The following is a 25,848-nucleotide window of genomic DNA, read 5'->3' on the forward strand; positions in this document are numbered from 1 at the left end:
AACCATATTGGTTACGTATAATTTGCATTATACTTACACAGTCTGTAGTTTAATTTTGACAATAATTAATAACTTTAATTATTATTTAATCAATATTTATTTCAAACTCCTATTTCTTATTTAGGTTTCTGTTTTCTAGCCACTTATACATTCTATTCCATACTTTGTAATAGTCCGAATCTTCTGTTTCCTTTATTTCCATAGTCATTTTCTCCATTTCTGCACATTCAAGTATCTTTCTGATCACTATTTCCTCTGATGGTGTATTAACTTGTTTCCAATCTTGTGTGAGGGCAATCCTAGCCACCGTTAATATGTATAGTATTATGTATTGCAAGTTCTTTTCCATTCTCAGGTCTAATATTCCTAATAAGAACAGCTCTGGTTTAAATTCTATCCTTTGTTGCATAATTTCTTCCAGCCATCTCTTAATTTTACACCAGTATTTTTTTGCATTAGGGCACGTCCACCACATATGGTAGTACGTTCCTAATTTATGGCCGCATTTCCAACATTTGGGAGATAAATTTGGAAACATTTTGGCCAATCTCGCTGGGGGCAAATGCCATCTATAAACGATATGTAATGTTTAAATCACATTTTACTTAAACACCATCCGCATATATTTTTTTTAAGTTGATTACCCCATTCCACCCTTACACTATCTTACCTTTAAATAATGCTGCAGAATTTAAACTTATTGAAAATTGGCAGCAGCACAGTGGATCTACTGCATGGCTGTCTGAAGGCACTGACTGTATTAATTCATTCAGGTATGATCAATCTGTAGTCCCCAGATGCTGTTCAAGTTGCTGGATATTGAAAATCAGCAATAAATGAAGAACGATAGGTTCCTCACTTGTAATCAAAAAGGACATTTTAATCACCATCTACAGTAACTGTAGATCATAGAATATGTGGGTTGGGAGAGACACTGAAGATCATCAGATCCAATCCCCTTCCAAGTGCAGGGATCCACTACTACAGCCTCTTTAACAAATGATAACTGGGGGTTATTATATCAATGTTTCCCAACCTTGGCAATTTTGAAATGTCTGGATTTCAACTTCCAGAAATTCCCAGCTTTCCCTACCAGCAAAACAAACTACTCTATCACATGAGAGAGGTTGTTGCAAGCAGCTTTTTTTATCTGAAGATTTTTCCTTATGACCAACCAAAACTACTTTCTTGTAATTGAAACCCATTGTATCTCATTGCTGGAATAACTCCAAACAATTCTGCTTCATCTCTTACAAGACAGGCTTTCAGATATTTAGAGACAGCTATCATTTTCTCCCCACACTTTGTCTTCCCAGAATAAATATACCCAACACTTCCCACAAGTTAAATGGCATTGTGCCACAGACAACAAGATGATGTACTATTAAAAAAAGAAAGAAAGAAAACTTTCAGGTATTTTTTATTGTTATTTATTACTACAAATTCTATGCTGCTCCATTTCCTGGGACCCTGACTGGCTTACAATATTAATACCAGAAAATATAAATATAAATTTAAATTTAAATTTAAATATATATATAAATAAATAAATAAATAAATAACACACATACATACATACATACATACATACATACATACAGTTATAACTAATCAGTTCAATCCCCCTTCATTTGGGATGATATTTTATTCATCCCCAAATTAAGAATCATATTTTTACAGATTTCAGAAAGTAAAAAAGTAACAATTTCCTCCGCTCAGTCATGTCCGATTCTTTGGGGTGATGCTCCTCACCATTTCCTAGCTGAGGGAACCAACGTTGCCTTAAGATGTTTTTGTGCTGATGTGGTCAGCTTGATTGTAAGTCGAGGCACACAGAACATTATTACTTTCCTTCCAAAGTAGTACATATTTATCTACTTGCATTTGCTTCCTTTTGAACTTCAGGAGCTGGGACATGGGACAAGTAATGGGAGCTCTCCCCGCTGTGCAGCGCTCAGGTCACAAACTGCTGACCTTTCGGTCAACAGCGTAGCATCTTAACCGAATGGGGTGGCCTAAATACTGGGGACAAACCATTCCAAAAAGAGGGAGACCATACTGCAAAGGCTGGAGTTGAAGACCTCTGATAATGATATTTCCCCCCTGGGGAGAAGAGACCCTCAGCAAGTCCTTTCTTCCATATTTTATTCAGCAGGCAGAGACAACTTGAAATAGTGATGAAAATATCCAGATCTTGGGTAACACACAACCTTAAAAGTAACTTCTAGTAACTTCAATTGTATCTGGAAGCTAACTGACAGACCGTGTAATCCCTGTAGTATTAGTGTTTCATGGATAAACCCAAGGGTGTCAAACTGAAGGCCTAGGAGCTGGATCTGACCCACGGGGTGTTTAGATCTGGCCCACTGGGTCGCCCTGGAAACAATGAAGTACCGGCCTACATGCAACCCTTCTGAGCTCCATCTTCGCTGGCAGAGGGTTGCAGGAGGTCGTCACAGCTGAAAACGGAGCTCAGGAGCCTGTTTTTGCTGACAGAGCGCTTGGGCCACTATAGGCACCCCTGACACGAGTGATGTCAAGCTGGCCATGTCCCTCCCAGCCCCAAGGTCAAATATAACCCTGATGCGGCCCTCAATGAAATCAAATTTGACACCCCTGGATAAGCCTAAACGTATCCATAACTAACCAGTTTGCTGAACATTGCAAAAGGTGAAGCTTCTGGATTATCTTCAAGTATATGAAGATAACTGCACCTCAGTGGAATCGGATTTCAATTCACATATGCATACAGTCAAATAGGTACCCCTGCACTTTAACCATTGTTCTTCACTAGCTTTTTCCTTTAGATTCAGAAAAGATATTCAAAAGTGTGATAGATCCCCAGTATGGAATTCTAAGGGTTTGATTTACTTAGACTTGTAAACCCTAAATCCATTGGTTAAAATGAATGGTGCAAGTGCAACTCCTACCTTTCTATCCTTCCTGATACTTGGATAGAGTGATGGAAGCACCCTTTGGGTCATCCTAGAAGTTCATTGAGGAAACAGGTTTTTAGTTTTTGATTCTGGTTTTGTGTTTAAGTTTTGATGGTTTTATAGTTTGTGGTTTTACTATTGACATGAACCAATGGTGAAATTCAATTTTTTTTTACTACCGATTCTGTGGGGGTGGCTTGGTGGGCATGGTGTGGCTTGGTGGGTGTGGCAGGGGAAGGATATTGCAAAATCTCCATTCCCACCCCACTCCAGGGGAAAGATACTGCAAAATCCCCGTTCCCTCCCCACTCTTGGGGAAAGGATATTGCAAAATCTCTATTCCCACCCCACTCTGGGACCAGCCAGAGATGGTATTTGCCGGTTCTCCGAACTATTCAAAATTTCCGCTACCAGTTCTCCAGAACCTGTCAGAACCTGCTGGATTTTATCCCTGGCATGAACCTCTCAAAGTTGTGTTTTAAGATGGACAATCATACAAATCTTTTAAATAAACACATTTTGTCATTCTCCTCTAGTAGCCATCATATGATCTTGGCTAGGCAATGAAATCTAATTGATTGGATTCTATCTTTGTGTCTGATCTGACTGCATGGCTGCTTGCCTATCCATCAATTCACTTTTTTCCCTTCTTAAGTGCTGCATGGCAGACTGATGAAAGTATCTGCATTTACTTGTTATAGGATGCATTGGAAAGTATATAAAGCAGGAGTGAAATCCAGCAGGTTCTGACAGGTTCTGGAGAACCAGTAGCAGAAACTTGGAGTAGTTCAGAGAACCGGTAGCAGCAGGGCCGGATTTAGATGAAAAGAGGCCCTAGGCTATTCCACTTATGAGGCCCTTTCACCTATAGTGAAAGTGTAATTTTAATTTTGCTAACAATTTGAATGTAGGCCCCTCTTGATCTTGAGGCCCTAGGCTGAAGCCTAGTTAGCCTATAGGAAAATCTGGCCCTGGGTAGCAGACATTTTGAGTAGTTTGGAGAACCGTCAAATACCACCTCTGGCTGGTGGGGTGAGAATGGAGATTTTGCAGTATCCTTCTCCTGCCATGCCCACCAAGCCACGCCCACCAAGCCACACCACACCACACCCACCAACCCACACTCACAGAACTGGTATTAAAAACTTTGAATTTCACCACTGATATAAAGGTCTTATATAAGGGTCTAGTGAAAGACTATTTCTATTTTCCACTGGCTCCACAGGCATGTAGCTCCCAAAATAACCAAATGCAGCTCCTGGTTTGAGAAGGTCACCCATCTTCCTAGGAATAGCCAAGAACCAGGCGTCAGTATTTTCTAAGAAGAGCCAAAACCAGGTGCCAGTATAGCAGAGAGTCTGGATAAAACGGCATTTATTTTCTGCTTGCTTTGTTCACAGCTCTATTACAGATATTACCAGTTTTGTTGAGCAAGCTCATCCATGCTATTTTTCCCCCCATGGGACATATTCAACAGACATAACATTGTCAAGTGCTTTGTGCATTGTTTTAGAACATAGAGAAGCCATTAATTTTTTCCTTTTTATTTTTCTTTTGTGATAAAGAATCTAGGGACTTGACAAAGTGACAAGATGCTGATGGTGTGTTTCACTCTAAGTGGCAATGGAGGAATTAAGTGCAGTAGAATTTGACAGCTTGGACTCATTGGTTTATGATGAGGAAGACATGTACAGCACTGCACCTGGAATAAGTGTCTGACTCAGTAAAGTTCCTAGAAAGGTCAAAACTTGACATGACGGGAGGACCGGTTCAGTATAAAAGAGCCTCAGAGTTTTATAATAAGTTAATTGAAGCCATTTTAAGAGCCCCCCTGTGACATTAATAAATAATTTGACAGCAGCTACATTATGTCCCTATAGATCAGATGTGTCTCAGGCATATGAAAGATATACCGTAGTAATTATCGTAACATTTAACATTATATAAAGCAATTATATAAATTGTTTGCAAACCTGGCCAATTAAAGTTACAGATTGAGTGAAATAATTGTTTACCCATTTTATGTTTCTCTTGGAGGTTCTCACATTCTCTTTATAGAAGCACATATTTTTAATATTTAGAAAAGTTATAAAAAGGGCAATCCAAGACTGATGTATGGTGTTCTAACATCCTGTTTTATGGTTTCATAAAAGATAAAGATAGAACTCAGAGCTTCCTTGTTTTGCATTTTTTGGAACGATGGGGTTAAATAGTCACAATGAAGGACTTACAGTAATAGCAATAGCAATATAATAATATAATATAATATAATATAATATAATATAATATAATATAATATAATATAATATAATATAATATAATAGCAATAAAATAGGACTAGGGGAGACATGATAGCAGTATTCCAATATCTCAGGGGCTGCCACAAAGAAGAGGGAGTCAAGCTATTCTCCAAAGCACCTGAGGGTAGGACAAGAAGCAATGGGTGGAAACTAATCAAGCAGAGAAGCAACTTAGAACTAAAGAGAAATTTCCTGAAAGCTAGAACAATTAATCAGTGGAACGACTTGCCTCCAGAAGTTGTGAATGCTCCAACACTGGAAGTTTTAAAGAAGATGTTGGATAACCATTTGTCTGAAGTGGTATAGAGTATCCTGCCTAAGCAGGGGATTGGACTAGAAGATCTCCAAGGTCCCTTCCAACTCTGTTATTCTATTCTATTCTATTCTATTCTATTCTATTCTATTCTATTCTATTCTATTCTATTCTATTCTATTCTATTCTATTCTATTCGCACTTAGACTTATATACTGCTTCACAGTGCTTTACAGCCCTCTCTAAGCAGTTTACAGAGTAAGGCTTTTGCCCCCAACACTTTAGGTCCTCATTTTACCCACCTCGGAAGGATGGAAGGCTGAGTCAACCTTGAGGTGGAATTTGAACTGCCAAACTGCAGGCAAACGGCAATCAGCAGAAGTAGCTTGCAGTACTGCACTCTAACCACCATCGCGGCTCGTAAGCTTTGCATATGTTTAAGAAAAGTGATTCACAATGTACTGCACAGAACCTCAAACTCCTGGAAATTGTCCATTTTCAGTTAGAACAGCTGTAAAAATGTGTCAGCCTTTTGAAGTACTAAATACAGGAAACCAAAATCATGAACAGCAACACTACCTTTATTGTAATGCTATAGGACCAGAATCTTGCAAGTCTGAATGCACTGATCCTCTCCAATGCCCTTACTTATTTATTATTTATTTATTTTGTCGCATTTCTCTGCTGCCCAACTCCCAAGGGATTCTGGGCGGCCTTCCAAAGAACTGGGGACAATCCTTTCTGAGATACTTTCTCCATCCGCATTCCTTCTGGAGGCTGAGATATCTCTTGTCAGACTATTGTCTAGGCTGCAGTTCTTTCTTCAGTGTCCCAAAGTTATTCTCAGATCCCATTACAGAAAGAACTCTTGATTTTCATACCTGGGCACCAGGGTTGGGTTCTACCTACCTTTACTACTGGTTTGCAGAGGGGCCGCCTGTGCTCGCCCACTTTGCTCACATGCGCGTGTTTTTCTGCGCATGCGCAGAAGCGTTTTGGTGACGTTGGGGTCAGTGGGCAGAGTCTCCCGCCAGTTTTACTACTGGTTCTATAGAACCGGTGTGAACTGGGGGCAACCCACCACTGCTGGGCACCAAAATTTATTTGTTTGTTGGTTTGGGTTCTGGGCTGGTGTACGGTTTAATAAAATTAAACATTAAAATCAATAAGATTTTAAAAATTAAATTTATACAACAACATTGTCTCCTGCTTTTTCCTTATGACTCTTTTCAGAGAAGAAGGTGAAAAAATCTGATTGCGGAGAATGGCAGTGGAGTGTCTGTGTTCCTACAAGCGGAGATTGTGGCCTTGGGACCCGTGAGGGCACTCGGAGTGGAATTGATTGTAAGCAGACAATGAAAACCCAAAGATGTAAGATTCCCTGCAACTGGAAGAAGCAATTTGGAGGTAATACCCAAGGGATTTTGATTAATCATTATTAGAGACTAACCTATTATCATTTTTTAAAAACTTGCAATTTGGGAAAAAAAGTTTCCCCTTTTAATAAGCAAAATTTTTAAAAAAATAATATTTAATATAAGCATTAAAACCCAACCAATCACCTATTTATTTAGATTATTTAAACCTGTCTTTTTCAATGTTGAAATATATTAGAACAGAATCTTCCAGAATTTCAGCCAACAGCCTGGAAAGACAGAAAGGCAGGAAGACAGGAAGACAGGAAGAAAGAAAGAGAAAGAGAGAGAAAGAGAGAAAAGCAGGAAGACAGAGAAACAGAAAGAGAGGAAGACAGAGAAACAGAAAGAGAGGAAGACAGAGAAACAGAAAGAGAGGAAGACAGGAGGAGAGAAAGGGAAAAAGAGAGAAAGAGAGAAAGACAAGAACACAGAGAGGCAAGAAAGAAAGAAAAACAAGCAAGCAAGAAAAGCCGGGAAGAAAGAAATCAACAACCAAGCAAAAACAAAAGAAAGACTGAAAAACAGAAAGAAAGGCAGTCAGAAAGAAAGACATTTCCAGCAGGCAGATAGGTAGATAATTCGGTCTCACATTCATATTAAAAACTTCTTATTCTGTTTAATGACTTTGTTAGTAATTAATGACTTGATCCAAACATTTAGCATATGGTATATTTAATCAGGCAGGGAAATCTATTTGGCAAACTTTCATTCCTCTCTTCAAGTTACCAATAAAGATGAATGAAAAGAAAGGAAAGGAAAGCTTATTTGGAATATTTTATGGTGTGTTATAAAGGTAGTCTCTGACTTATGACCACAAATGAGCCCAAAATTTCTCTTGCTAAGCAAGACATTGTTAAATGAATTTTGCCTTATTTTATGACCTTTCTTGCCACAGTTGTTAAGTGAACCACTGCAGTTGTTAAGTTATTAGCATGGTTGTTAGATAAATCTTTGCTTGTCAGAAGGTGATCACATGACACACACACACACACCCCGGGACATTGCAACCATCATAAATACATGTCAGTTCTCAAGCATCCAAATTTTGATCACATGACCATCGGGATGCTGCAACAGTCATAAGTGTGAAAAATGGTTATAACTCACTTTTTTTAGTGCCATAACTTTGGTCACTAAACAAATGTAAGTCAAGAACTACCTATAAAGGCATAGACACAAACTCACTTCTGAACCTCTAGCACTTGTTTATTACCCAAAATAGCTAATAACATGTTTATTAAGGGTGATATTAGAAAAATATCAGTTTTTGCAGTTTTCAATACAAGAAAGAAAAATTTGATCCAGAATTTATTGGCACCAGCTGAATAATATTGCTCAGCTCAATTCCATGTCTCCTCCTCTTGCAGCCATCTGGGCTTAAAGAATTGCTGCTTTGTCTCTTCCAGCCCCAGAATTTTTATTTTTGTTCTTCATACCTTTCCATGTGGAAACATTCCTCAGCATATCTGGCAAGAGGAGGAAGTGTATTTTGTTCCTCAGGATGTATACTTGCTTTAATTATGCCACATGCCCATCTCTGTAAATTATAGGGGCAGTTTGTATGAACGTCCTCCATACTATGTTTTCCCCAAAATACAACCTACCCTGAAAGTAAGTCCTAGCTTGATTTTTACATGTGCACCCAATATAAGCCCTACCTCCAAAATAAGCCCTAATTAAGATGCCACCCATTCCAGAGTGCACGGGTAAAAATTAAGCTAGGGTGGGGATGGGGATGGAGCTGCCCCATTACTTACCTTTGGACAGTTGTAACCAGGCCTCGCACACCCCGACACCTGCCTTGCCGGTCCATTTCTTCTGCAGCCAGCAAGGCTGGCTAAGGCTTTCCTGAAGGCACCTGCAGCTGATAACAAAGCTCCGGATCAATCTGGACCTCTGTTATTGGCTACAGAGGCCTTCAGGAAAGCCGTGCCGGCCACAGAAGAAGAAGTCCCTGAAGGCCTCTGACAGTGAAAAGGAGGCCGGGGGTGACGCACGCAAGTGAGGTTAGTCAGTGGATGACTTCCCCCGAAAATAAGACCTGGTGCTTTTTTTGGTGGCAAAGAAAAAAAGAAAGGAAAAGAAAAAGAAAAAAAAAGACAGGGTCTTATTTTCAGGGAAACATGGTAGTCTTGGTCCAAAGATCATGATATGACCTGTATTTTGTGCTGAAAATGGCTGAAAATGTGGGAATTGGAACTGTGATGCTACCCCATGTGCTTTTTGCCACAGACCCTTAGTTTACAGTGAAATAAATTGATAAAGGTAAACGGTAATGGTTTCCCCTGTCCAGTTGTGTCTGACTCTAAAGGGTGGTGCTCATCTCCTCTTCTTAGCCCAGGGAGCCAGCATTGTCCAAAGACACTTCCATGGTCATGTGGCCAGTATACACTGAGGTGCACGGAACACTGTTAACTTCCTATCCAAGTGGGAACCTATTTATCTACCTATTTATCTACCTATTTATCTACTCGCATTTGCATGCTTTCAAATTGCTAGGTGGGCAGGAGCTGGGGCAGGTAACGGGGGTTACATGGCATTTTGGTCTTGAACCCGGGCTGTCAGCTTTGTTATAGTTTGTTGCAGAAATCAAATCCAGAAAGCATGCACAGGTAACTGATTCAGCAGGATTCATTAACTTCTCTTTATATACATAATAACACATGAGACATATATACAATACCAAGAGTGGTTCTTCCAACGTGGTAGAGAGGACAAGCATACACAAGCAGAGAAGAGAAGTGTTTCCAGTTTCAGTTCAGCAGACAGACTAGTTTAGCCACACCCAAGCTCCAAACTGTTTCAGTTTCCAAACAGTGCTCATTGGCTGACCCAGTTGCCATGTCTATTCATTGGCTGACCTTGTTGCCTATTCCAGTCTATGAATATACTCTGGCAAGCTTTCCAGCTGACAAGTTCGGCATCTTTAACCCTTGATCCATTGTGCCCCCTAAAATAAATTAATACAAAGTATTATTCTAAATGAAGAGTAGAAACAAGCATGCTTGTAGTTGAAGTTATACACCAGATAAAATATTTCCCTAAAGAAGACCTCCAGAGAAGGTACCAAAGTAATGTCCCAAGTCAAGGAGTTCCACCGTTTAATATGGCCACTGCATTTTTTTCACTTCGGAGCTCCAATCCCTGCCTTTTCTAAATGACTAAATAACTCTTAAGAGTTGATAGAGGTGAGAAAACATGATTAAAATCTTGGTCTGGGGAAATTCTGAATCCTGAATAGAATAGAGCTGGAAGGGACCTTGGAGGTCTTCTAATCCAGCCCCCTGCTCAAGCAGGAGAACCTATACCATCACAGACAAGTGATTGCCCAGTCTATTCTTAAAAACCTCCAGTGTTGGAGCGCCCACAATTTCTGGAGGCAAGCTGTTCCACTGGTTAATTGTCCTTTCAGTTAGGAAGTTTCTTCTTAATTCCAGGTTGTTTTTCTCTTTGATTAGTTTCCAACCATTATTTCTTGTCCTGCCCTCTGGACAATTATCTGAAATTATTTCAGACTAGGGAAGATTTTTCACTGTACTTGTTAGAGTGGCTTAAGTTACAGCTACCTATCACAAGGGATCCTGAGGAAGATGGTCTCTTGTTCTGTAATGAATGGATAAATTATGTCATCAGTGCATTGTTAACTCATAGGGGCTTTGTCTGAAGTGGTGTAGGGCAGGGGTCTCCAACCTTGGCTGGCTGAGGAATTATGGGAGTTGAAGTCCACAAGTCTTAAAGTTGCCAAGGTTGGAGACCCCTGGTGTAGGGTTTCCTGCCTAAGCAGGGGGTGGACTAGAAGACCTCCAAGGTCCCTTCCAACTTTGTTATTCTATTTCTCTGGACCACATAACTAGAATTTATCCAGGATGATTCATTTTCAGACTGGCCTTTCACATCTTCCAGTGATGCATTCATTTCCTCCATACCTGGATTCATCCACCTTGCTACTTACTGGTCAACCTCTTCTTCATTCTTATCCAGGCTTACATTTTTTCCCCTTACAATCTGAATAACAGCTGATCATCCATACATGAAAGATAAATTTACCCAGCTCCTCAGCATTCTATGGACTGCACAGGGATCAGGCTGAATTCGAACCCAAGGGATTTTTCACATGTCTTGTATTGCAATGACAACAGAAGAACCTTTTGGCAACAGAGGGTTTGTAGAGCATCCCTAACATCAAAAGTTTCAATGAAATTCAAAGGTAGGAAAATCATAGTGTCAAAGTGATAATAGATTCCATGTATTTTTAATACACGGAGGACAACTTGCACACTGATTTGCAGCCAAAGTCTTATTCTTATTATTCTATCAACTGCAATGGGGAACCTTAGCTATGGTTCTGTTGTAGAATATGTCCTTTCCACCTTCTTGTTCACCATTCTTGGGGCTTTCTCTTTTGATCTTTCCTCCCATTCATCTACCCATAGCACAAACATGCCATAACAGCATTTTCTTCGGCCTCATTCTCAAGGCACACTGCACATTTTCAACTCAAGAATGAGTCAGATTGAAGTTGTCTTCAGATATATCAATGTTAAAGTAGGAATTTCCCCATTATTTGAACACCATTCAAGGTCAGCCTCAAGGCATGCAACATATGTTAGATTTTTTTTTTTTATCCATGACCTTGCAGGGAAGACAAATGACTAGTGAAAGAATGGCAGGATAAAGTTAGGAAATGGAAACAGCAGGTTTCTTGATAATAAAGGTCTCTATTGATGCAGGAATGAGTGAATACCACTTCAATTCAGATATGGGGAGCTGTTGAGCTCTCTTGCTTACCCTGCTAATTGCAGAATTTCATGGTAGCCTACTCTATAGGGAAGACTTCAACTTCCTCAGATCTTTCATCATCAATCTCAAGGTAATAGTGATGGGACAGAGAAACTTTGCCACCACAATAATACTAGAGAGATCCAATTACAGCACAATAAAAAGTTCTACTCTACTCTATAGAAATCTTCAAGATGGGTGGTGGGTTTTTAGCTTCCCACCTTGTTTTCTTGACCGTACTCCCTTCAATTCTTTGTATTTAAAGTTCTGTCATAGTGAATCCACTTCATCATCTAATGAAAGGATATGTTCCACAAAAGTTACCTAATTTTTAGAAGGCGCCACCAATGTCCAAAACTTTGTGGAGAAGAAGGAGTTGAATAATACATGTGGCAGGGGCATTTGGTTGGGTGGGGTGGGGTTAATTCTATGAGGACGAATTAAACTTTAGAATTCCCCTTTTAATTCTGTTTCCCAGAAGATTTCTTGACTGGTATCAGACTTTATCAGTGTTCTGACCCAGGCTTCCTGAGCCAGTAAAAAGCACACAATTAGTCCCCAAAACCCTCTTTTTATTTCAATAGCTGTGAATTCTGTTCATTCACAGCCCATAATGAGTCACAAATAGTTTGTAAAGAGTCCGACAGAAGTCTGCCACAGTCCTTTGGGATAAGGCCAATAAGCTTTATCTCCTTTGACATGCTGCCAAAGACCTAATTGGCAATTAGCTTTGCAAGGCCACACAGAGCACAGAGTCCAAATGGAGCTTCAGAATTTAAACCGACCAGAACGAACAAAGTTGCTTCCTGCAAAGGCTCATGTGCCTTTGCTCCTCCTTTATGTCTTATGGGAGGGGCCAATCATCTCCTAGCCCTACTCCCAAGTCGTCCCTTTTGTCTTAACTGTTCTTGCCTTCTGGCAGCTCTGCGCATGTGCGCACTGGGAACAGGCTCCCCCTGTTCTTCTACAATCTTCATCAACAGTGTATCTGTGGTGGTGATGGGGATTGTCAAAAATCTCAAGATGGTGGCCAGAACTTTGCAGCTGAAAACTTTCTCCATAAATACACAAAGAAGAGCGGGGCTTTCGTCCCATGGTTGTGGCTGTTATCTTTTTTTGACAACCCAACCCTACCACTGATCTTTATTTTATTTAGTTGTGTGTTTAAATCACTCTCTCCCAGTGGTGCGTTTCAAAAATTTTTACTACCGGTTCTGTGGGTGTGGCTTGGTGGGCATAGCAGGGGAAGGATACTGTAAATTCTCCATTCCCACCCCACTGCAGGGGAAGGATACTATAAAATCTCCATTCTCACCCCACTCCAGGGGAAGGATATTATAAAATCTTCATTCCCACCCCATTCCAAGGGAAGGTTACTGCAAAATCCCCATTTCCCCCCAATCAGTTGGGACTTGGGAGGCAGACAATAGATGGGGGCGGGGCCAGTCAAAATTTTTGCTACCGGTTCTCCGAACTACTCAAAATTTCTGCTACCAGTTCTCCAGAACTGGTCAGAACCTGCTGAAACCCACCTGTGCTGTCTTCCTCCCTCCCTCCCTCCCTCCCCCCCCCTCTCTCATAGTTTATTATTCACTTATTCATTTCTTTTGCTTGGATTCTTCTAGTTCTCACTATTTCTTTTCCCTTTGGCTTTGTTTTCCTTTATCCTGCCTTTTTGCTCTTTACAATTGAAAACAAAGATGAGCTTTTCAATTTTACTTTGTTACTGTATCATCATTTTTGTTTTTACTACTATTTGTTTTATACATATTGGACTATTTTATCTGGATTCTATAATGGGTCTAAGGTCCATTTTGACAGAATACAGAGTAACAGAATTGGAAAGGATCTTGGAGGTCTTCTGGTCCACCTCTTTGCTCAAGCAGAATATTCTATACTGTTTGGGATAAGTGGCTGTCCAAATTCTTCCGAAAAACCTCCAGTGATGGAGCACCCATAGCTTCTGGAGGCCAGCTGTTCCACTGATTAATTGTTCTCACTGTCAGGAAATTTCTCCTTAGTTCTAAGTTGCTTCTCTCCCTGATAATCTTCCATCTGTAATTTCATGTCATGTGTTTTGGACAATTGGTTGACCCCCTCCTCTCTGTGGCAAACCTTCAAATATTGGAAGACTGCTATTATGTCAATCCTAATCCATCTCTTTGTTAGATAGAATTACTCAGTTCCCATAACCATTCATCATATGCTTTAGCCTCCAGTCCCCTTTATTGTCCTTCTCTGCTCTGAGCAACTTTTTTGTATTGTGGTGACCAAAAACTGGATTCAGACTTAGACTTAGATGACTTAGAATAACTTTGTTGTCACTTTAAATGTACACTAATTGGAATACATTAAAATACATTAAAATGAAATTTTGTTGCATACAACTCTCAAAGGGTCACCACCTCCAATATACACTACCTAAACATGACAAAAGAGAGGGCCGCGATGGCTCAGTGGCTAAGATACTGAGCTTATCGATCATAAGGTTGGCAGTTCAGTGGTTCGAATCCCTAGTGCCAAGTAACGGGGTAAGCTCCCATTACTTGTCCCAGCTTCTGCTAAACCTAGTAGTTCGAAAGCACATAAAAATGCAGGTAGAAAAATAGGGACCACCTTTGTTGGGAAGGTAACAGCGTTCCGTGCGTCTTTGGCATTTAGTCATGCTGGCCACATGACCATGGAGACGTCTTCGGACAGCGCTGGCTCTCTGGCTTTGAAACAGAGATGAGCACCGCCCCCTAGATTTGGGAACGACTAGCACATATGTGTGAGGGGAACCTTTACCTTTACCTTTAACCATGACAAAAACAAACAAACAAACAAACAAACAAACATATACCCACATACCCACATATATTATATGACACAGTGAAACAACACAGCCTAGTTCGGATGTAAACATGTACATGGCAAGAAAAATGAATCTTGCGAGTTTAACAGAAGGATGGCATAGGGAACAAAGCTGTTACAGAATCTGGTAGTCCACTTCAAAGTATCAGTGCAGTATAAAGTGGTACTACCATTTTGTAATAAAGTTAGATAGGAGAATTTTGAGGTAATTCTAGGATGATTAGCGGAATAAAATAAGATTAACAGAACTTCACGGCAAAGGTATTTGTACATCATTCTCACATTATTTTCTCCTCCCCTCCTTTCAAAAGGCATTTGCTCTATAGTAAATTTTTCTTGGATTCTGTTACCAGGCATTCAGAGAGCTGTGATTGTGACATCAGTATGCAATTCGCATCCTGGGATTGTGAGCACTCCATTTCCATCTTGTTTATACCTCTGTTTCTAATGAGCTGGAGCCAATACCTTTCGGGAGTGTGTTTGAAATCCTGCTTAATTCATTTGTACAAATTCAATTTTTGAGCCCATGATGCAGTGACAGTGGAAGTGGTTTTATGGTCTCCGCCATGAAAATCTGCCTTATTGCCTGCATTATTCTGAATAAAAGCTGGATGAAATATCTTTGTTATTATACCGAGCCTTGCTTTTATCAGCTGCTGATAATAAAAAAAAGTAACACGGCCATTTATTTTTCACAGCGGAATGTAAATATCAGTTCCAGGCATGGGGAGAGTGTGATCTAAACACCGCTCTGAAGACTCGAACTGGAAATCTAAAACGAGCTTTGCACAATGCAGAATGCCAGAAGACGGTCACCATTTCAAAACCTTGTGGGAAGCTTATCAAACCCAAACCTCAAGGTAATATCTTTTTTTAAAAAAAGAAACAATTGGATTAAGGGCTTTCCCATCAATGCTCCTAAATATAATCCTTTAAAATTTGTGTTTGCCAAGGAAATAGAGTTCCGGTATCCAAGATTTCTGTTCAAAGGATAAAACTATGGAGGAAAACCCTCACAGAAACTGTTGACAAAGCAGACAGTTCTGGTCTAAATGGATCCGTGGTTTCATCCAGGGTATCATGCTTTCATGGAGAAGTATTTGGATGGTCCAATGAATAAAGGAATTTAGAGTGTGTCAATCTGTGTGTGTGTGAGAGAGAGAGAGTGAGATCTCTCTCTCTCTCTCTCTCTCTCTCTCTCTCTCTCTCTCTCCCTACCTATCTATCTATCTATCTATCTATCTATCTATCTATCTATCTATCTCTCTCTCTCTCTCTCTCTCACACACACACACACAGATATGTGTGTGTGTGTGTGTGTGTGTGTGTGTGTGTGTGTGTGTATGGAATTTTCTTCAACCGGGTATTTTCCTACCTAAACCAAGTTTGAAGCCATAGCTCAGTGAAATCACATCCACTATTCTAGGCTTCTTCAGACAGCAAGCAAGCATTTTGCTGCCTATTGGGAGACTAATATAGATTATTTCGGACTGATCATCAGTTAGCTTGTTTTTGCAGCTCTGGTTGTGTGAAATCTCATTCACAAGCTTCAGGGCTTTTTTTCCGTTGACAAACTGCAACTCTGTGTTGCTCTCTGGAAGAATCAGATAGCTATTTCTGCCTTATAAGGCTTATAACGTTCAACAATAACAAAGCCCTAAACATTAATCAAAAATACTTTTTATTCAACTGTCCTTGCTGATTTAACAATGCCCCACAATAATTCCCTACCAAAACACTTCATTTATTAACCTATCCATTCCTCTTGGTTAACATTTGAATCCAGATCTGTTTTACAAGGAAGAAATTTATTTAGATCGCTGTGCTATACCCAGTTTCTTTGGCACCTTGGTAATATACCTATTGGAATCGAGTTGGATTTTTAATAAGATGCTCCCTATACGGGAGAAATAACAATGATAAATATGGAATGATTTGGCCTTGTGGAAGAGAAAAGGATCTGAAAATGATATTCTAAACCAGGTCAACTGAGGAAAGTTAGGGGGCACATGTTGCTCATAGGCTGGAGATTCCTCATAGTTGTTTTAGTGGGTTGGACTAGAATACCTCCAAGGTCCCTTCCAACTCTGTTATTTTGTTATTATTTAGTCAAGTTGACTGTCTTCATGTGCTTATGTAGAAGGAATATAAGAAGGATTAATCTAAAATAAAACATTTTTTTCAAAAAAAAAAAAAAAAGAAGAAGAAGGATTACAGGAGTGAGGGTATTTTCCATATGATGGGCTGAAGTAGAAGAATGAATAATCAACCTGATCCAGGGGTGAAATCCAGCAGGTTCTGACAGGTTCTGGAGAACCAGCAGCGGACATTTTGAGTAGTTCAGAGAACTGGCAAATACCACCTCTGGCTGGCCGCAGAGTGGGGTGGGAATGGAGATTTTGCAGTATCCTTCCCCTGCCATGCCCACCAAGCCACGCCCACAGAAAACTTTGTTTTCTAGTAAAAAACTTTGGATTTCACCACTGACCTGATCCATTTGAGAGTTAGATTGTTACAATCACAAGATATAGTTATTTATAAGTTCATCTAATGAATATTTTTAAAAAAGAAAAAAATATTTGGTGCAACATTACCCTCAGTTTTACTGTAAGTGTGTATTCTCAATTCTTAGTGAAAGAAATTTTGAAAACAGTAGTCTTAGACAGAAAAAGTATTGCCATTATAATCTGTTGGAAAACCCAACAGAATATGAACGCATCTGAAGGACACTAAGTTGGGGCAGGTTAAATAGCAAAATAGAACATTTTTTTTTTAAAAAAAAGTACTTTATCATAATCTTGGGGAGAATAATGTGTTCAAAATAAAAGGAAAAAAAATAGCTGATCAAGGATGCATCAACTGCAAGCACCTGTAGCTGTGGCATTTCGCCTTGAGAAAACATTGATCTATCTTGATCAATTAAACCATCTTACCAGTATTGGCTTCTATATATGCACTATGCATGTGCAGGCACGGGCGTTATCAAAATTTTGAAACTGTTTTCTTTCAAAGAAGCACTTTCCTAAAATGTCTGGGAAGTATTCCTTTGCGAAAGTGCACAGCTCTAAAGCTCATCAGATCATTTTCCACAGGGTTCTATAGATCATGGATGGGGAAACCATGACTTTATTGGTGTCACTAAACCATAGCTTTTGGCATCCCTCAGCACAAACCATGATGGCTAGTCAGGGGTGGGCTTCAAAAATTTTAGCAAGGGGTTCTCTGCCCGGTTGCTGGGTGAGCATGGCCATGGTGGATGTGCCCTAGTTGGCCTCCTGCACCACGGCATTTCGGTGTTTTTGCCCTCCCCAGGCTCCGGAAGCCCTCTGGAGGCCGGCCTTCCTGAACTTCCAGTAGGTCTGTTTTTTGCCCTCCCTGAGCCTCTGCATGCGCCCTGCACTTACCTGCATCCAAAACGGGGCAGGGGTGGGACGGGGTGGGTGGGGCCAGCCAGGAGTGGGATTTGGGGGTTCTCCAAACTACACAGAATCTTAGCGAGAGGTTCTCCCGAACCCCTGCAAACCCCCAGCAGCCCACCCCTGTGGCTAGTGTGACTGGGAGTTGTAATACAGCAACAGGTAGAGAACTTCAGGTTCCCTATCCCCATACACTTTGTGTTTGGCAATAAGAGGAAAAATAGCAGTAGCAATAGCACTTAGACTTATATACCGCCTCACGGTGCTTTTACAGCCCTCTCTAAGAGGTTTACAGAGTCAGCCTCTTGCCCCCAGCAATCTGGGTCCTCATTTTACCCACCTCAGAAGGATGGAAGGCTAAGTCAACCTTCAGCCTGGTGAGATTTGAACTGCCAAATTACAGGCAGATGAAAATGATGGTCCATCAAGAGTACCAATTTCCGTTTGAAGGAATAAGCTGTCTTTTAATTCTTAGTACCGAGAGAGTTTTGTGCTTTAACATAGGTGTACCTCTGCCAACAGAAGAAAAACAGGCCTTTCTCCCTTAATTAATTGAGAAGTGTAATGAGCTCTGCTGCTGCAACAGCAGGTGGTGTGTACAGTGTGAATAGTGGGAGTGGAGGTGGAGAGATGTGCTACTGTGTCTAAGACAAGGTATTGTGCGTCCTTCACAAAGGTGCACGGCTTGGTTGCTTATTTGCTGGCTCACTATTGCTGCTGTTACCTAACGTGCTATACAGAGCTTAGTCAAATACCAGAGGCTTCATTTGGTTTACTCAGCTGGTTACTGAGATGAAGATTAGATGGAAACTGGAGACGGCAAGAGCTTTCCTCCTTGGTATCTGCTCAATTTTTCAACCTTCAGGGAAGACATTCTATACCCAATGATGCAGATAAGTAATAATTTGAACTTTAGATTTAATGTTGCTACATCTCATTCCTCTTTAGATGCCAAATGTCTTGTGTTTTACATTTTTTTCCCCAAAATTGGTGAGCTGGTCCTGCTGCATTCTCCCTTATTCTTTTCATTCTGTTAAAGAAAGCCTGAGATCTCGCTCTGCAGAACTCCCCTCGTGGCCATGGTCCATAAGATTTTTTTTCTCCTGCTAAGATTCCCTTAAGTTGCAAATGTCTCTAGAAGGAAGAAATTGCCATTGTCCCATCTAAACTGAGAATAAAGTACATGTTCAGCCCTCCAGCTGCAAATATCAGCTTGCCTCTGAAAAGTTCTAGACAAACTTTTTTTTTTTTTAATGTTTTGGAAGGGGAGCAAACTGCTCGTGTCTGGGTGGGAAGGAGAAAAGAGAGGCCTCGTACTCCATTCAGCCATGTATGGGCCTAAAGTTTTTTCTAGATTTTTTGTTGTTGTTGTTTGACTATAATTGCTTCTTAATAGTGCTCCCACACTCCTTACGTTTCCCACAATTCCAAACTATTGGCCTGTGTCTTGGATCCTATCAAGATATACCTTAGTTAGCAAACACCCTCTAGAACATAAGTCTAGAAAGATCCTTTGGATTTAGAGCACTTTGCAGGACAGGTTGCCTGGTTTTAAAGTCTCCAAAGTGTATTTCTATTAAGACATTTCAAATATTCCACTTGGTCGGTGGAGGGATGCTGCCGGTTTAACAACTGGTTCGGTGATCGCGTGCGCGTGCCTAACGCGCGCTGCGCACGCATGTACAGTTTTACAAATACTAACCTTCTGTGTTACCACTTGGGAGTAACAGCTGAGGCGTGGCAATCCACTCTACCGCACCAATCAGCTGAGAAGATAAAGGTAAGTAAAGTGCAGGGGCAGGTGGGCAGGCCAACCTGATCGTTGAAGCGAACCGGTTCGCTCCCAGATGATCGTTGGAGCTACTGGTTCTCCCGAACTGGTCTGAACCAATAGAATTCCACCCTTGCACTTGGTTGGGGTAATGCATGTTTGGAGGAGAAGGACATCAAGTCCTATTCCTGTTTCCTTTTTTGTGATTCTTGACACTCGGGGAAGGTGCTCACACCTTTATATATTGTTAAGGAATGTGTCCCTGAGAATGGATAATGATCACTAACAGGTGATCTCTTCTAAGGACAACCATTTGAATTTTCAGGTACTTATTCAATTCTTCCTTTCTGGAGCAGAGTGGAGAAAGGTGAAACCTACCGGTTCCTTCCCATGAACTGTATATCTTTAATTCATTCATGGGGAGAATATTTGAGTTGGTATAGAATCTCTCATAAGATATGCATCCTAATTTATTTGTTCTTCTTTGTTTCACTTTTATATCACTTCCTCTGACCAAGAAAACGAGAGTGAATATAAGTCACATTTAATATTACATATAGCTCCCCCCCCCCAGGAACTCAATAGATACTTTAATACCTATGGTGTACTTTAAATTTTACATTGAAATTCTGTTAACGTGAATGAAAATAAAGAATAGTTAAGAGACTTTGTACATTTTATGGATGTCAAGACAAGATTGAATTTCTCAGGTGATTTTCCAACCAGGCAGTGAGAAGGCTTTCTCTTGGTTAGTTTTGACATAATTGTTGTGTCATGTACCTCTAGATGAAGTTCTGATAGTGCATCTTTTGTGATTGATGCTCCCAGTTTCTTTCCTTCTCTGCAGTTTCATAAAAGTGACAAGTGATACGTTCCACCTGATTTTCTGGTCTTAAAAATTAATTTGCTTGCTTTTCTGTTTTTCCTGTAGAATATTATTAGACAATTGTATAAGGCAGGCATCTCTGCTAACTTCCTGGATCAAATTCGACCACTAGGTGTCCCTCTTGACAATTACTTTCCCCCATACCCTTGGGTATTAAGGATGTCAATGTATTATTGAGGTCTGTCACCAGGGGTTGCTGTTTGCTATCAAGTCTTTCTATAAGTCTAACAGCAAAACTCCAAATGTAAAACAGTCCACATTTACACAGGGACGTACTTCAAGCATTTCTCTTGCAGACATTTGCTCCAAAATTTGACATGTAAACCGTCACAGTGCAATGTATCGATCGTATGCCGAGTCAGCTAATAGGCATTCACTTTCATCCATGACAACAGTGGCCACATTCTAAAATGAAGAAGGTTTCTGTTCCTTTTGTAAGCCTCAGCTTATTTAATGTCCTTAAAGGGGGGAAGGTTTATGTAGATGGGTGTGTTTGTGTAGATGTCTGGGAAAGTGAGTCTGGGAAAGGAGAGATAAAATTTTTCTGGAGTAGTTCAACAGGGGTGCAATAGCAATAGTACTTAGACTTATATAGTGCTTCACACTGCTTTACAGCCTTCTCTGAGCAGTTTGCAAAAGCCAGCATATTGTCCCCAACAATCTGGGTCCTCATTTTACTCATCTCGGAAGGATGGAAGGCTGAGTCAACCTGGAGCCAGTGAGAATTGAACTGCCGAACTGCAGCCAGCAGTCAGCAGGAATAGCCTGCAGGACTGTATTCTAACCACTGCACCACCACAGATCATTAATACAACTAGTTCTTCTGAAATATAAGCTCTTGCTGGATCAGGCTAAAGGCTCAAATAGTCCAGGATTTTGTTTACAACCAGATACCAATAGAAAATCTATGAAAAGAATGTAAATGCAGTAACTCCCTGTTCCATATATGAATCAATAAGCATTCTGTCTCTATCTCTCCCCCCTTTCCAATTTCATTAAAGGAAACAGTTGAAATGTAGATGGCAGTGGTGGCGAACCTTTGGCATGTGTGCCAGAGGTGGCATGCAGAGCCCTCTCTGTGGGCACATGAGCCGTCGCCACAACTTAGCTCTGGCGCACATGTGCGCATGCCTCCCGCCAGCCAGCTGGTCTTTGGATCTCTGCCACAAATGCGGGGGGCTGCACATGTATGTGCATGGGGGTGCATGATGGGGGGCCATGCATGCATGCATGGGGGGCTGTGCGCACATTGCATTTTGGGGGTGCATGCGCTTTGGGCACTCAGTCCAGAAAAGGTTAGCCATCACTGGTATATGGTCTTGTTGATGCTATCTATTCCATCATAGTCATTATCTTTGTTATTTTGGGAAGAAGGAGAATTGTGTCAGGACAATTTGGGGTTACCCAATTCACTACACAAAAAGAGAACCCAGCCAAAGGTTGCCTCCCCACCATGTGAAAAATTGCAAAGTGGCATGACAAGGCTTTCTTGTTCCATCCTTCTTCTCTTTCCATGTTGAATAGCCAATATCATGACTTTCCATGAGCCAGTATCACGGCTTTCCATGATATTGACTCCAAAGATGGCTTTAGCTCAAGAAGCAAAGTGGTTTTTGAAAGGAAGAAAGCCTTTCCATCTTACAGTATTTGTCTCTTGTTGCATCTATAGTAGTAGCTCAGATTTTCCCTGGAATCCCTTAATGTGCAGCAAAGTCTTTCAGAGGTTATAGGACACAGCAGAGAATACGGGCAGGAAACATGGTGGACACCCATTCATTGCATGTGTTTAAGTGAAGATTAAATAGCTATCAGAATTTAGTTTGAATTCCAGTTCTAAATGAGCATGGAAGCCTTGACCAATCCTTATAAATCTGTTTTCTGAGCCTTGGCTACAGAAATTGAATTTTATTCATGTAAACAGCTCAAACATCAGTATTTCAGCCATTTAAATTGACCAAACTATGATGACATATCATACTGACACTAAGTAAATGGAAGTAGCTTTTCTTTTTAAAAATCTGCATAAACATGTTTAAGATAGATAGCTAGATAGATAGATAAATAGATAGATAGATAGATAGATAGATAGAAAGATAGATAGTCTTTTCAGTATTCTTTTAAAAGTCCTGCAATATAAATTGAGTTTAAACAATGTAAAATGATTGAACTAAAATGCTGAAATGCTTAAAACCTATGCTTGTTTAAAGCTCTTTCATATGAATTCTATCATAAAATGCTGGATTTTCTTCCCTTTGATTTTGTGCTCTCGGTTTCAGCTGCTTCTGTGATTATTGTACTGCTTAATCTATAATGTGGTTCATTAGATGGATGCATGAAAAGGTTAATCTTTAGCATTACTAGAGGCAAAGAAATAAGCTGCTGCTTCAAATAATTTGGTAGGGAAATGAAGGATTTTTCTGATACTGGCAAGGGTTGCAAACAAATCAGACTTAACTAAAATGGGATTTCTGCATTCCAAACCAACCAATGACCTAAGTCATTGTTGATGAGCCATATGTTTATATTATGGCTCATAGTTATTGTTTATCTGCAATAGTACCGTGTTTCTCTGAAAATAAGAGCCCGGCTTACATTTTTTTGAACCCTGAAATAAGGGCTTGGCCTTATTGCCATGCGCTTAAAAACCTGATTGGGCTTATTATCAGGGGATGTCTTATTTTGGGGAAAACAGGGTAACATGATCTGAACTGTTGTCTTTTGTTAACCTAGGTTTAGAGTTTCATGTGTTATATCAGGGCTGTTAAACTTGATATCATTGAAGGCCGCATCAGGGTTGTGTTTTACCTCAGAGGGAAGAGTGGGTGTGGCTGGAGTGGGTGTGGCCACGGTGGGCATGGCCAGCTCAATGTCCTGCAGCCCTCTGCCAGCCAAAACAGAGCGAGGGAGAGCCACACGCCAAAAATGGAGCCCGGGAGGGCCGCGCGCAGCCCTCAAGAGCTCCGTTTTCGCTGGCAGAGGCACTGCGGCCTGATCCTTCACTGTTTCCAGGTTGGCCCTATGGGCCAGATTTAAGCACCCTGCAAGCTGGATCCGGCCTGTAGGCCTTGTGTTTGACACCCCTGAGTTATATGAACATACTCACTCTACTGTATGGGAAATGCTTCCTTCACTCCCCTTTTTCTACCTTACTCCATCCTTCCAGATATCCTAGAATGTACTTTTCTCCCTCTCCCTATATAGGGCCAATGATTTTTGCCTGGGTATGATAGGAATTTGGTTTTCTAAACAAATGTGATAGGAGTTGTAGTTCAACACAGCTGGAAAATCCTAGTTTGAAGACAGGTGTTTTCATACATACTTACAGTTAATGCTTAACAATGGCTCCTTTCCTAAGGGTAGGAAATGGGAGCTAAAGGAATGGGTTACTTTGCCAATTCTTATCTGAGCTGACCTGATCTGTAAAATACATCTATCAGGAATTAGTTATCATTATATTTATACTTTCCAAAGAGTGGTGTGGTGGCCTGGAGGTGGAGCTCTTGCTTCACAATCAGGAGGCTGTGAGTTCAATCCTAGGTAGAGGCAGATATTTCTCTCTTTTTTACTTTTAAAAGCATTTTTTCGGCTGAAGAGGTTGTAGAAAAAATGCTTTTAAAAATAAAAAAAAAAGCACCTCTGATGATCGCGCGGCTCAGCTGGGCGGGGGGGGGGGGGCAGGGATTTTTGCTACCGGTTCTCCAAACCACCCGCCACCATCGCTACCGGATCAGGCAATCCGGTCCGAACCCGGAGCATTTCACCCCTGCTTTTGACTTCAAATAAGTCTTCCCTTTTAACTTTCCCAAATGAAATGTTTCTATCTAATCTGTTGTGCAATTTAAACAAGGATTCTTTTGCTCCTTGAAACTGGTAGGGTTTGTTTTTTTTTTCAAAGTATTGTGAAGATGCTAGGATGGTTATCAAATAAAGGAATAAAGAAAAGGAAATATAACAATATAAAAACAAATGTTTCTCAGAATCAACCATCGGAAGGTTTATAAGCTATTGTTATTTGTAAAGAATAAAGGAAGCAAGAAAAAGAATTGCGGTATGAGTGACCTGCAGTTTGATCACCAGTAATGATGTTTTGAATCCTTTCAGGTATTTTAGAGACAAAAAAAAATCTTATTTTTGAATTGGTTCCACTATGAATCATATCTGAGCATAACCATGATAGAAGCCCCATCACAGATATTAGTCATCAGATGCAAGGCCAGTTATCAAATAAAGGAACATAGAAAAGAAAATACAGCAATATAAAAACAAATTTCTCAGAAACAACTAGCGAAGGATTCACATTTCTCTATTATTATAAAGAATGACGAAGGCAAGAAAAAGAATAAGAAATTATACTTGCTTGCTTCCTTCAAGATATTTGTGTTTGAAGAATTATTTAAAAAATTGGTTTAAGCTTATTGCCTAAAGAATTATTTAAACAATAGGCAAAATTCTCAATTCTCAATAGCAGATATATATTGATTTTTCAGCAATGACTCAGAAGTTACATTGATTTTTTTTTTAAGTGGAAGATGTGGGTTCCAGAAAAGAACAATGTCCTCCACCATGATATATAGTAAAAAGGGGATCCATTAAAAGGCACTGTCAACTTTGAAATGGATCAAGCCTGCCGCCGCCATCGTTCCGTTTCTCTGATTGCCACATAGTGTGAGAGGGGGGAAAGTCTGGAATGTCAGACCACACAACAATAACAGATCATTCTGTGGGAACCAAGGTCATCTCAATAGGTGTTGGCCAGAGACTGAGGGGAGTTACCAAGAAGATGACCGAACACCTAATTGGACAATGTGACCTGTGACCATGAGGGAGGGAATTATCTATTCTTTAATTATACTGAAACCGCGGGAAAAAATTAGAGCTGGTTTTTTTTTTCATTCATGCCCAAATGATGTACTCAATGAAACAGTTCTTTGAGAAAGCTGAAAGTCTGTAGTGCTGAATTGGTTGGGCTCATTATTCAGAACCTTGGCAGGCATTTTTCCAAGTTCCTACAAACTTTGAGTGAACTCCCCTCTTTTGCTTGGCTTGGTGAGACATGGATGTCCAAGGCATCGTGCAGGATATATCAGGTGCAAAGGATCAGGACCATACATTAAGTTGCAGTTCAAAGAATCTATTGCTCAAGGCTGTACATAAACATCTAGTCAACTAAAGTTCAATATTAAATTGTCACCAGACAACGGTCAACAGAATTCAAGAGGGGGTTGGACTTGGATCA

General features: G+C 40.4%; 1 protein-coding gene across 1 annotated transcript in view; it reads left to right on the top strand.

Moving 5' to 3' along the window:
- PTN (pleiotrophin) overlaps positions 1–25,848 on the top strand; it is a 114,522-nt gene that overhangs the window by 75,280 nt on the left and 13,394 nt on the right. Inside the window, exons 3-4 of the mRNA XM_070947182.1 lie at positions 6,723–6,896; positions 15,238–15,399. Of these exons, the coding sequence (XP_070803283.1) occupies positions 6,723–6,896; positions 15,238–15,399 (336 nt within the window). The remainder of the gene's footprint in view (positions 1–6,722; positions 6,897–15,237; positions 15,400–25,848) is intronic.

Source organism: Pituophis catenifer, unplaced genomic scaffold, assembly GCF_029215685.1.
Source record: "Pituophis catenifer annectens isolate HBS135680 unplaced genomic scaffold, rPitCat1.0.hap2 SCAF_7, whole genome shotgun sequence".
Taxonomy (NCBI): Eukaryota; Metazoa; Chordata; class Lepidosauria; order Squamata; family Colubridae; genus Pituophis; species Pituophis catenifer.